Here is a 13,627-nt window from a genome sequence, read left to right as displayed (position 1 = left end):
CGGGTTGAAGTCCTACTCATTACCATATCTTTCTTTCCTACTTCCTCTTTCTCTCTTTCTCTCTCTCTTTCTTTCTATTTTCCCCGTTTTTTGTGTTGTTGTTTTCTATAAATATTTACCTAAATAACTGTTATGCAATAAAGTGCAAGAAACTGCAAGAAAAGTATAGTGTTTCCAGAGAAAACTGAGATAGTACACCGTAGTTAAATCAAGAGCCATAATAATGGCTGTTGATTAAATACATGGATAAACAATCTGAATTTCTATGATTTCCTACAATTTATTATTGATAACCATTTGATCATTTTTTAAATAACGTTCCCACGATTTTTTTTATAGACTGACAGTAATTCTTACTTTCCAACATGTAAATTGGACACGTTCAATGTCATTTTCGATTCTTTCAAAGTGTCACGCAAGCAGATGGATCACTGCCCAACTAATGTCAGTATCAATAGAATGCGCCGCAGCATTACTATCTTTTAGATACCCTTGTTAGTTAAGCAATAGAAATCACACGAGAGGGGTTGGGGGATTCGAGACAGTTATGCCCAACCCGAGACGAAGTGGAAGTCGAATTCGACAGTTATGCCGAATATTCTTGCGTGATTAGCGAGTGAAAAGCAACACATCTTGACGTCACAACCATGATAATGATGATGATGCAAACAAGCCTCTCAGCCAATCAGAGCGCGCGTACTATCTTAGTTATTTTATAATGTTGCAGCGATGCTGTAAGGCTGTGTTGTGTTAAAAATCGTCCCGTGTAACATTACCTTTGAAAGATCAAATAACTGCTGCCAAAAGTGGGCCTGAAACAATTTCGAAAAGAAGCTAAAACTATTCGTCCATTCAGCGTGGATGGCCCCCACAGTTTAACTACGAGTTGATTGGTACCACAGCGCACTGCTGAAGGAACAGGCTGGAACATAAACAATGCAGTAAGTCCGAAGAGCCCCAATGGCAAAAATGCCGTTATGCTAAAATTCTGGGAATTAAAAGCAGCTTTTGTAACAGCTTGTGCTTTCAATGACATTGAAAAGAATCAGCCATGCGAAAATAGAAGCGTGGGAAATTTAGCAAAGATCTGTTATGGCTGCTGCTTTGTGAGATCTTCAGTGCACTGGCGCTTTTCTGAGGTAGGGATACACTAACCCATTGTTCTAATGGCCTATGCCTTGCAAACAATTTTCAATTTTGAAAAATGTCTGCAGATTTAAGTGTCTGAATTAATTTTTCATTTCCCATTCATAAGAAGGGCCATGTTGGAAGCATACATGTTCCCAATAAGATGTAAACAGCGTTTAAAGTTGATTAGCAAGTAACATATCTATTGAGTCTAATATCTGACGATAATACAGGGGCACCCAACGACAATTTTCGGAAAATATCTGTTCGGAAGACGATCTGAGATCTAGAATTTTCGGAACATATGTTGTAAAATTTCTTGCTTGCCTGCCTCTCCTAGGATTTTCGAACATCTACAAAATAGTATAATTACCCATTTTTAACGGATTTTGACCCTAAAAAAGGCCACCTAGAATTTTCGGGAGCCTTTTCCTGGCTGAAATTTTCGAGAAGGTAAGTTTTTATCCCTATAATTTTCGGATCACTAGACTTTCAGCTAGGAAATCCGAACAGATGAAAAATTTTTAGGGGATAAAAATATGCCTATATCTACCGTTTAAATACTAAAATACGTTCAACAATGCTATGTTAAGTGGCTTTGAACTATATCCTCGTTGGGTGCCCCTGATAATAACATTAAGTTACTGTAGTTTTAAACTGGTACACGCTTTGTTTTATGATTTGGCTTATAGAGAATTTGCATTTTTCCTGAAAAATTCTCTATGTCAAATATTTTAAGTATTCTGCGCGCTACAATAACAATAATAATAATATTATTACAATAGATATGTACACACAGAAGGAACTTGTAAAAACAACCAATTAGAGGAGCCGGTTAATAATTGACACAGAGTGAAGACAAATAGTGAAAAGCTTATAATATTCTATATATTAAAGGCAGTGTTTAAAACATAATGCATGCATCAGTAGCGGGAGATATATGGTCGGATCTTGTTTTTACCAAAACCAAGCGTGCGGCACAGTCCAAAACTCGTTGCAGCTAAAAATATATTTTTAGTTTACGATACTCTAAGTTGCTACATAGCGAAAGCCTATATCACCGCTATCTTTGCTCAGATACTTACTTAATCTACCGATAAAAAATAATAATGATAATAATAAATTAAATCCAAACTTTAAATAAATAATCAAACAGTAAATGAATTAAAATTGAGATAAAAATGGCCGTAATATATAGATTTAGCCAGGGCTAAAAGCAAAGCTCCCATTAAAAAATCTTTAATTTAAATCAAACAATTAACTTGTAATCCACTTTTTAAGGTCAGTTAGTTACAGTTTTATGCCATAAAGGCCGGTTAAAAAGACAAGATAGTGCTTGGTGGCAGCCAATCTAAAAGCGAGGCCAAAATGAAGGCAAATTTTTTGTGTTCGACAAGTTTACTAAACAGAATCTTGCCAACAAATCTGGTGGCGTGTAAACCAGCTTTTCATACTTTTCATACATCACATCTGAGGTAAACGGCTATGAGGCGCTGTTTCTTTATCATACAGACCTTGGACAGAGTGCAGTTTTTTACAATTTCGCAAGACAAATTTCATTCAATATTCTGGACGATCGAAGCACGCGCTTCCTTTGTACAACAACTTAGAGAGTAACCACATTATAAAACGTTTTCATGAAGAGAATTCCATAGTGTCGGAACTGTTCAGTCAGAACAATCTGCTCCTATGTGGTATGCAGGGTAATAATGGGCTTTTAGGGAAAAAGTTCAAAAAACTTCCAAAACACCCACCCGGCCAGCCGGTTTTCACTTTTGATAAGCGCCAAATTTGCACTGCGAGCTGTCAAGTGTTTGAATGAACATTAATAGAGTTACGCTTCAACATAATAAAGAATTTATTATCTTTATATTTTATTTTATGGTTTTATTATGTGTAATATTTAAAAGCGTTGAATACGCGCGGTATTTTGAGTACTCCTGCAAGCGATCGAAAATAACCGGTACAGCAATCAAAATTGCAAGAGAGACTACTAACAATCAATAAAAGAAATATAATTCGGTGAAACGTTTACAGCGACAATTCATTCACGAAGACAAGTATAGAGATTTTAAAGTGTGTCTAAAATTAAAATCCTGAGTCGTGTAAGCAAATAAGCTTAAAACCCGCCTGCGGATTAATGTTTTAAGCAGGTTTCCCGGTGTTTGCTATTATTTTTTCAAGATGAACACGAGGCAAGAAAATCGCTCAAAGCTAGCTTTCTTTTTACAGCCAAAGGTATAAATAAATAAAACAAAACTGAATGCAGGGCTGGCACAACGGCAAAGGGCTGATTTATTATAGGCCAATATTTCGGCTAACAAAATTAGCCTTCCTCAGGGCCAGAGCTTTACGGCTAATTTTGTAGCTTGTTTACCTTCTCCATGAAACATGAAATTAGGCATTTTCACGTCGTAGTCGTGCAGTGACGGCAAAGAAATGTGAAAAAAGTGTGATGCATGTGCAAAGTTGTTGTTTTGCTAATCAAACCTATTGCTTTTTTGCCGTTCTCGTTGCCGTCGCCGTCGTCGTTGCTAAAGCTCCCTAATGACCTCCGTAGAACGTACAGTCTAAGTCATGGGCAGAGATTATGTCTTGCATAGCTGCTGAAAGCCGTTAATTAAAGGGGTCCTAGAGTCGATGCTTGTGGAACTACAAATGTTTTGCCTTCGACCGCCAGATGTCGTGCTACCAAAAATAACAGATTGTGTCCTGCCCGTACGATAAGACGAAAACCATTATAGCACTGTGTGGGAAAAACCGAATAAATTTCTGAGTCTCTCCACAAGTATGGTATTGTCCAAGGTGTTATTTCATGAATATCAAGCATTGTCATAAAAGAACGTCTTGTCAACAATCAGTATTCCCCAGAACATCATTGATTACTCGCAGCAGAGCAGTCGTTTACGGTAGGCGGATTGCATAGAAAGCATTGAAGCACTTTTTCTCCAAGTATTAATGTGACAACCTTCTCGATCCTTTTGGTTTTGGCTACAGGTCTGTATCTTTTAAAATATTTTTGTTAAGGACTGGCTTCTCCAAGACTGGGTGTATCAGGGACTCTTTAACAGCAGAAGAGAATTCTCAAGAGTTTAAAGATAACTGCTATGACTCAGTGATACTATAGCGTCAAGCTTAAGGTGATTGAGAATTGAGGCAGGGTCGAGTGAATTTGATTAAAATTTGAGAAATGATGTGATAATATGTCTAACGGTGTTAAAACTTGATCGAGATTTTGAACAAGTACACTGAGGCATCTTAGAGAGTCGTTAGCCATAGCGTGATCTTCACAAATCCTTTCTAACTCATTCCTGAGGCTCCGAATCCTTTTGTACATAAAAGCAATTGAAATTTGTAGATAGGGAATCCAGAGAATATATAGAAATCCACTGCAGACTTGTGGACAGTCCATCAACAGCCTGCTGTTGCTTGCTTGGTCAATTTTGGCTTTGAAATAATCTGAATAGATTATGTAGAGTTGGTTTCTATAAAAATTGTTTATGAACAGCAAGGAGGGATATTCTAAACGTTCTCTGGCTCTAGGCGATGGGAAACGCAAGTGTTTATTATATCAAGCAGACCCCAGTGGGTCGATGGTCGATCCATCTTGTTTAATTTACTAGACTTATGCGTTCCGGTAGGTAGGTAATGATCTTTAGATAAACTTAACAAGGTCAATGTCTTTTCAAGTTGTTTATAAAAACTTTACAATTTGAAGTTGTCCTAAGAGAATCTGGAATTGCGTTCCATAATTTTTGCGGCTAAGTGACTCCAAGATTTTAGGCCATTATGAGGTTGTTTTAGGCTTAGGTAAGATCAATATATTGTTGCCTGTTGCCCCTAACTTTCCTACAGCTAATTAATTCCCTAATACATAGTGGCGCATTGTTGCTGTGCATGACTTTAAATACAGATGTTACAGTTTTAATGAGTCTTTGGTTTTGAAAAGTCGCGAGGCATAGTTGCCTCAATAGATCTCAATAGTTCTTCATATTAACGTGGTCTGAACCTATTTATTCAGCATAAAGTTGTTATTCTTATATTGCGAACCGTATTCGCTGTATATTTCTGATTACTCAGTTTCTTGCAACTGAAGCTTTGGGCAAGAATACCCTTGCAGATAGGAGATAGTACCCCAGCAGTCTTCCTCTATTCGTGCGTCAACTTTCACAAATGTGTTAGCGTTGCATTTCAAGGTTAAATTTGACCAGTTATTTGTGCAGCAAGTTCTACGATCACGATTGACTTCAAACTTGCAGATATAAACCTAGAGAAATCTGAGGCTTATTTGCCGAAGTTAGAGAAAAATCTGTCTTAACGTTTCGAAATTATTGACATTTTTTGTAAAAATACGGTTTTAAATATTTAACAATTATTCTTTGAAATCGAGGTGAATAGTGGCTAAATATTTACCGAGCCGCGAAAGCGGCGAGGTAAATATTCCCAAAGCCACTATTCACCGAGATTGAAAAGAATAATTGTTTTAGTATACACACGAAGTGATCCCAAAGAAATCAGAGAGGAAACCATTAAAAAGTACGATTTGATTGACAGATCAAATCACGCGAAAGTTTAAAAATAGATCTTTGCAGAATGTTCAAATATGGCAATTCACAAGTTTATCACTTTGCAAACAACAGCATAATGGCTTAAATGGAACCGCTAAAAGTTTGAACTGTTTTCTTACCTGAGAAGAAAAGTGGAGCTTTGTTGTTTTCCGTTGATGTGTCGTTCTTCGCATGAAATGCTGACAAAAATGGCGGCTCGGTTGCTCGAGGTACTGACGTCGTCTTCCTGTATCATTCTTTTTCCTGTTTACTTGAAACGTAGAATTTCTGCAAACATTTCCTTTTAAACTTGTTTGTCATAAATAAACTTCGATTTTAGAGCCAAAATTTTCTTGTTAGAAAACGCTGCGTTCACGAAACGGCTTCTTCTACGCGAATACACGGGAGTTGAAAACAATCCATCGAGCACAAAACTCAGCTACAGTAAATTGAAAAGCGCCGTATTGAATCCTTTCAAGTCTTTTCTTGCCTTAAAAAAAGTCAACCCTAGGATTTTGTCGACTTTTAAAAGATCGTTCTCTAAAAAAATGGGAAAAACACCAAGCTCACACATTATCCACTCGCTAGGAGGTGAATATTGTTGAATAGTCCGAGATAGCGAACCAATCAGATTGCTTAAATCACCAAGATCACTGAGTGTGTATATACTAAATGCCGATATCTCAAACATTTTTATACCTACAAGAAACTAAATAACGTTGTTTTAAAGTTCAATCATTCTTTATTAAGGACGTCAAAAATCATAGAAATCGGTTAATCATTCCTGCCGAAAAATGCGATTCAAAAACATAACCAACGCGCACATAAATAGGTTCGGGCCACCTTAAGTGTGCTTGTCTCTAAATACAAATCCGATGGCTCGCTCGTTTATTTTCCCTAAATTGTCAGTGGCGACCTTGCTGCAAAAGTGCCACGTTTCGGAACAATAGTTGAAACGCGGAACAATGAAAGATAAATACAAATCACGTCTAATTTCGAAGGGTAACCTTTTTTTTCATGCGCCTGAGTACCGCTAGTGTTATGACTCTTTTCCAGAAACCTCCGACACGTGATTGTCAAACTTGGTCGTCGGTGTTGACGCTAAGCATCTCCAAATGAGAAGATATGGGAATGATGGTTTTTTTCACACCTTACATGTAAAGTCGGTTTGTTTTCTGTTTTACCGAGAAATGAGACCGTTCAGATCGTACCATTTGTGAAAATAATAAAATAGGCGAATAGAAGTGATAGATATCGAAAAGAATATTATAATTTAAAACAAAGATGATTGAAACTAGCCATATATTAAAAGGCGTTCCTGTATTAATTTGGAAGGTTCCTTGTCAAAAATGCTGAGTATTAAAATAGGGTAGAATACAACTTCTAAATCTGCGGACCCAAGTTAGGTGTAACGTGCGAAGTTACCGCTTAAGAAGAGTTGCGCTTAGCTCACGAGGAGATTTTATTTCAGTAAATTTTTGTTACTTTTCTAGAAAAAAAATTTTCAAGATTGTTGCCTCTTTGGGCGTGAAAATCATAGTTACCTGTCGCTTAGAAAAAATGTTCTGTATGAATTGCATATTTGAAGTAAATCATATTTTGAGGCAAGATCATAATAACTATTACAAAGGTAAGCGAGTCAGTATTACCATCCCTAATGTTTCATTACTATCCATTTTCTTCCAACAAATATAGCTTTTCAAAGAGCTCTTCATTAGGCAAATGGCTAAGCTTTGTGTAGTATTAAAACTTACTTAAAATGAGAATTGGTGGTTTGGATCCAGGCAGGTAACCTGTAACAAATGCAAGACTTTTTAAAGCCAAAAAAAATGTCTGCAGCCTCGCTCAAACTAGTGTTGTTTCACCGGACCATATCCAGAAAAGTATCTGTTCAGTTCATGTAGATTTACAAACAAAGCAAACATTCGGTTAGGAATCATCTAGCATATACCTTACTCTTGAACTCGAGGAAAAAGATGTAACCCCAAGGTGTTAAGACCTTTCTAGAAATTTAGTGACAAAATCAAATAGCCTTATCATGTCACGAATATTGAAGCTGGAAAAGCTTTTAACAAGAAAATCAATGCGCAATTGAAAAATAAACATGAAAGATGAATGCAGTCGGTAATGCGGCATGTTTATACCGGCGACCTGCACCGAAAATGGATATTCCCGGCACCTATAACTCTCCTCCTAACGCGCGTCGGGAAAATGTCAGAAGGAGCTTAACTGACTGATTTTGGTAGACAAAATTATTTTTACCACTCTCATCATAATTCAAAATAAAACTTTTGCCTATAAACTTGGCATAGCTGTAAAAGTTCCTTTTTCTGATCAACAAAGCTTGAAGTACGCAACGGAGAAATGAACAAGAAAAAGATATATTTCCGTGCAGCTCAGTAATTAAAAGCCCGGAATTTATTCCCGAACAATCGCAACATGAACGAGCTCGTGCGACATTCTTTAAACTTTTCTACTAACAATAAGTTAACTAAACGTCATAAGAAAACAATAGAAACCAATGGACTTTGTTGCTAAGTTATTCACACAGGAACAGGCATGTAAAATAGCTGAGGTTAAGTTTCATCGTCATTTTTAAACTGTTTACCTGCATTACAGCTTTTTTTATTTAGAGACCTTGGAAAACGTTTTGAAAGGATAAAGAAACCTGAGAGTAGCAATCGGAATATTCAAAACATTGCGATGAGGTAAGAAGATATTATAATTAACTAGAAACTATTTTTGAATAAATTGAAGACGTACAAGAAAAATAACATAAGATGAGCACCAAATTAAGCATAAAGTTAAGACCCTATGATGCTTAATTACCACGAATTTATCCCGTAAGTTTTATTATGTGGTAGTATCGTTTCCCGAGCTATCGAAGTAACATGAATTTACACGGTCGTTCGCCAAGGTGTTTAATGTTTTATGAAGCTTTGCAACCTTCGTAGTAGTTTATCTTTACAGATGAAGCAATGCAACAAAGATCAAAAAAGAAAAAGTTGCCAAACAATTTGCAATAATTCACGCTTCTTGGCTCTACATGCATAATTCAGAAATAAGTAAAATGCAATGCCCGTAAAAATATATGTTTATTAAAAGTAATGATATTCCCCGTGAGTTTTCGTTGCGATATTTATAGAACTAATGGCTGGGTAAACGAAGCACGTAATGCAAATTTTAGAGCCTGTAAATTAAGTATTGCGTGGAATGAATCGTTGATTTTAAGGGTGAAGAGGCGTGCAGAATCTTAAGTGACATCTCTTGGTAAACACTATTGCCTTAAAGAATATCTTAAATATTCCCTCATATCGATTTCGACAAACTGCGACACATTTCCACTGGCTGCATTAAATTGCACCTTCGTCACTAACTCGTATGTCAAAATCGACACACTTGTCACAAAATAACCGTTCATTTTAATCAAGACCCAAATAAGTTCCTCTTACTTTTCAATTTTGCAAGCTGCAACGTTCCACAAATAGCGACTCTTTGCTTCCACTTCGGAATTCACCAAGTCATTTCACTTATTACTGAAGGTATAGGAAAATGTATTTTACTTATAGGAAAGTAGCCTATCGTTTGTAATTAATTAAGATTTACGGTTGGCTTTGGCTGTTTAGTAAGACAGCGTAAGGCACCAAAATTTTAGGCTGAATAATTTTTTTATGTTTCTTTTATGAATCTTCAGTTCTAGAAGATGAATTTCTGGTACAGAGATATCTATCTAGATTTCTGAACTTCCAAAATAATAATAATAACTTTGCTGTTTTCATTTGAAAAATACCGTGGAATCTTTTAAAAGATATTTTCAGGAGCAAAAAAAAAAAAAAGGATAAAAAAAACGTCACGCAATAACGAATCTGTTTGGATGGAAAGATGTTAAGAAAGAAGAAAAAACAAATTGAAATAAAATTTTGTTCATATCGAAAGTGTTATAATTTTCCTTCGTGAAATCGTACAAGTTTTATTCTATGACAAAGCTGTTTTCGTTTATTCTTCCGGTGGTTAAACGTTGTGTTGTCTTTAATACAGATGGAGCTTTGGTGGATCATTTTAGCTGGTTGCGGAGGCGGACTTCTCTTGATTGCATACGTGGGTTTTGTCATCTATAAAATTGTTCGTCATAGAAAGAGGTAAGACCTGTTTTTAACGGCTAAAAAGTTTTAGATATAAATTAAAAGTACGCCTCCATAAATGTCTAGCCGGCGACGTAGGGGTTATAATGCATAAACCTTTATCGAAGCGGTGGATATTTGAAAACCTATCATTATTTCGAACGTTCTTATACAGGAAGCCCAAGCTTAACAAAAATATGAAATAAGAAACCTTGTATGGCGTATAACTTTATTAAATTATTATTGTTGTTACTTACAATGAACTTCATTTATTGTAAATTATTACGTAACAGAACCTGTTATAACTTCCCCCTGTAAAACGATAGTTTTTTTCCAGTCCTTTGGCATCTTGTTATACCAGGGCAAACAAGAACTCAAACGTAGGAGCAAAGAAGGTCTCAAGTATTTAGCATAATTATTCATGACTCTCCATATGTCACCCGTTTATTACAGCTTGGACACGAATTTTCATGAACTTACCGCTTATGTAACGGGTTTTCTTGAACTGCGACGTAATAACGCAGTTGCTTCAGAGTTTTCATGGAGTTCTTGCAGGTAGTGTTTTATTTCTCGCTGACCGGCGAAATATAAATTTCTCCACATTCACATCCACTGCGTGTAATAGTTCAGTCTAGTAAATTTTTATGTGCAATAAATCACATTTGAGAACTGCGGATGAAACCGAAAGATTGTGGATACATACGATCCCCGAATCCCGGTCACTGACGAAAAGGATTTGCTTGTTAATGTGGGCATCCACATTCAGTTCAGTCTAGTCTTTTGTTTCTCCGTTGTCCTCCATCTTTTGGCCTCTAACTAAACTTTCCCCGATTCTGGAATCTTTAAAGTACCAATATTTCAGTCCTATAACCTTGGAAATCCGTCAAAACATCCGTATATTCCCGAAACTTAGAGCTTGTAAAATGTCAGACTGCGAGCCGTCTTTACTTGGTCTTTTAGTTGGTGGGATAGTTAGTACAGATGCGCGTCTAGACCTCCCTTCTCGCGTGAAATCCCTCCATTTTCGGAGAGACCGTTTGCAGTCAAGCATAAAGCCACATTTTGACAAACATATAAACAGAATTGCTAGTAGAACAAACTTGCTTGTTGTGTCTTTCAAAGGTTTTTCATTTATTGCGTTCTTAATTTCGGTTGCAGGAAGTACCAAAGGGACCCGGAGGGACTGACGGACGGTAGAGATTGGACAGTCCACATACACGATCATTTCGAAAGAAGAGTAGACGGTCTGTGTATGGATACCATTTCAGGTTCAGCTAAGCTTCGTCGCAAGCCCATTATTCCAGGAGAAGAGGAAGCTGTATTACAATCTATTTTCAAGGTATCAAGCCCACCAAATGTCCCAAAAGGCAAACACGACGGCCCACAAAGAACATCAGGCGAAATGTCACGATTAAACGGGGTAACTGGACCTAATAATACAAGTCCTAAAGTAATCCAAAGATCTGAATACACCTGGGAGAATTTACTACGTCAACCGAGTGATGTGAGGATGACACGAAGCCACACCATTAATCATGATCTCACAGACCACAGATCACCAATGAGGCTGGATGCCACAACTCGTTCTTTGAATTTTGACAGAGACCTCCAAAGACGGCAGCAAAAAGTTAGAAGTAAATCCCTTAGGGCACACAAATCCCGTGAACCAGAATCAAACAACTTAATTTCTGTCGACGAAACAATACCATTTACCAGAATAACTGTCCGCGAGAGACCTGGTCAGGACATTCACAAAAACGAAAGCTCGGAAAAAAGCCCTCTGTGCACAAATACTATGACGACGGCGACTGAACACAGCAAAAGCGACAGGTCCACTGATAAAAGCAGACGAGTTAGCCGATCAGGGTCTGTACCATCTATGCGAGCCAGGGAAATGGTCCTACAACGTGAAGGAGACGTTCTTCCACGAGAAAGAAGTGAATCTCTCCGATGGATTCCAGAGCCTGATTATCAGTTGGAGTCGATGGAGGAAATTGTTAAAAGTGTAAAGAGCCTTGACACAAAAGAACGCCTCGAGAGGAGTAATCGAAACAAGGATCTAGTTAATTTTCAGGCAAATAAAACCCAAGATGTGAATAAAACAAGGAGGATCAGCAGATCCGGGTCAGCGCCTTCCACCCAAGCCAAGGAAACAGTAATGAAAAATGAAGCAGACGGACTCCAACGGAAAAGAAGTGTTTCACTTCGATGGATTCCAGAGCCAGACTACCAATCTGTCACGATTGATGAGCTTGTCTCCGCAACTCAATCTACTGAAGAAGATTATCACAGACAAAAAGCAATACGCAGTGAGTCTGGAAGTGGGGAACTAGTCGGCATTGAGAAAACAGAAAATTTAGACAGAAATAAGAACGAATCGTCTAGTCCTTTCAGCAAAGACGGTGGTGATTTTGTTCGTAAATTCTCAATACCGGGTGTGGCCCAGCGTACATCGACAGATAAGGCTTTAGAGAAAAGCCGTGCCATTGTAAGTGACTTACATAATGAAGAAGCAGGCTTAGACAAGGATCGCATTCAGGCCCTCGATCATCAAATTCCACCAGAAAGGCCAAACTCTGGCCAGTACGAAGGTACTACAGCCCAACGAAATACAGTTGATGAAAGAGCAGCGAATCAAGGACATTCCAATAGCAACAGTGACCCAGAAACACGGGTAAATCTTAAGAAAATACCAGCAGCAGAAGAAAAGAGAAATGAATATGTTATAGGGAATAACCAAAGTGTCGTATCTTCTGTTAATAAACCATCAGAAGAAGCATCGATTGGGAAAATGAAAATCGTAAAAAACGAGACTCGCCCTTGGATGGTCAGTCAGGAAAGAACTCTCAAGTATCCAATAAAAGACAATTCCGCAACTGGTTTAAATTCAACTTCCACAAAGCCAAAATCACAACCGACGTCGACGGGAAATGCAGCTTATGAACACAACAAACCTGACCTGGGGTCACGTCTAAGCACAAGTGACCTGGTAAAGGCCGCTTTGAGGAATCAAACCAAGAGCAACGACTATAATAACAATATCGTAGTCACTATGCCATTAACTACAACAGCGCCACCTTCAGACAATCAAGTTCTGGAGGTACCAGATATAGCCCTCAAAGCAGACTCGAGTTTGGCAGCAACCGACCTAAAGCCGAATGTCTCAACACCAAAAGATAACGACGCCGGTCTCACACTTGAAGAAAGAAAGAGACATTGGAAGCGTGAGCAGATAGTCGATCAGCTACATAGTGCTCGACAAAATAACGTAAACCAGAACTTCATATTTGGAACTGGTCTAGCGTACCAGTCTTGTATGCCAGAACTGCAAAACAAACTAAAACAACTAACAATGACAAAGTAATACTCTGCCCACTATTACTTGCCAGCAAAACACTCCACAAAACACTCAGTCAATATTACACTTTCACTCCTAGAGGAGGGTTATATAGATAAAAAGATAATAGTCCTAGAAAGATGCTTTTCAAAATTGGTATCCTACGATCACATCGATTCAGCTGCGAAGGGAAAAATAGAGAACGTTTGCAAGCTCGCTCGCAGTCAGAAACGAGACTTACAAGAGAAATAACCCTCACAGCTGTTTCGAGTCCAAACAAAGACAGCATGAAGAGCAGTCAGAATTGTTTGCTCTATGAATTGGCAGTGTCCACATTGCCTTGATAAAGGCTTCAATCATCTATCTGCTAGAAAAGTAAACCTAACCAACAGTTTGCAAGCAATAAGCGTTTTTTTTTTTTCACAAAGTAGGTTTGTAGGAATAGCTATATTCAAAACAAGGTTTTCTATTACAAAAAGTATTCTTCAACACCA

The 13,627-nt window shown here is 37.7% G+C and overlaps 2 protein-coding genes across 3 annotated transcripts in view; one reads left to right on the top strand and one right to left on the bottom strand.

The window, feature by feature from the left end:
- LOC140938752 (allograft inflammatory factor 1-like) overlaps window positions 1-13,627 on the bottom strand; it is a 225,245-nt gene that overhangs the window by 58,465 nt on the left and 153,153 nt on the right. The gene's annotated exons all lie outside the window — the stretch shown is intronic.
- Window positions 1,035-13,627, top strand: part of LOC140938713 (uncharacterized) — a 13,402-nt gene continuing 809 nt past the window's right edge. The window contains exons 1-3 of one of the 2 annotated variants that reach the window (XM_073388215.1): window positions 1,035-1,139; window positions 9,714-9,814; window positions 10,955-13,627. The exon at window positions 10,955-13,627 is cut by the window's right edge and continues 809 nt beyond it. In XM_073388215.1, the coding sequence (XP_073244316.1) occupies window positions 9,714-9,814; window positions 10,955-13,160 (2,307 nt within the window). In that variant the 5' untranslated portion in view covers window positions 1,035-1,139 and the 3' untranslated portion in view covers window positions 13,161-13,627. Of the gene's footprint in view, window positions 1,140-8,238; window positions 8,384-9,713; window positions 9,815-10,954 lie in introns of those variants that run through there. The other variant, XM_073388214.1, reaches the window with a different exon arrangement.

The sequence above is a fragment of the Porites lutea genome, chromosome 5, assembly GCF_958299795.1.
Source record: "Porites lutea chromosome 5, jaPorLute2.1, whole genome shotgun sequence".
Lineage (NCBI taxonomy): Eukaryota > Metazoa > Cnidaria > Anthozoa > Scleractinia > Poritidae > Porites > Porites lutea.
Note: the sequence above shows the minus strand (reverse complement) of the source record. Positions and strands in the feature narration are given on the sequence as shown.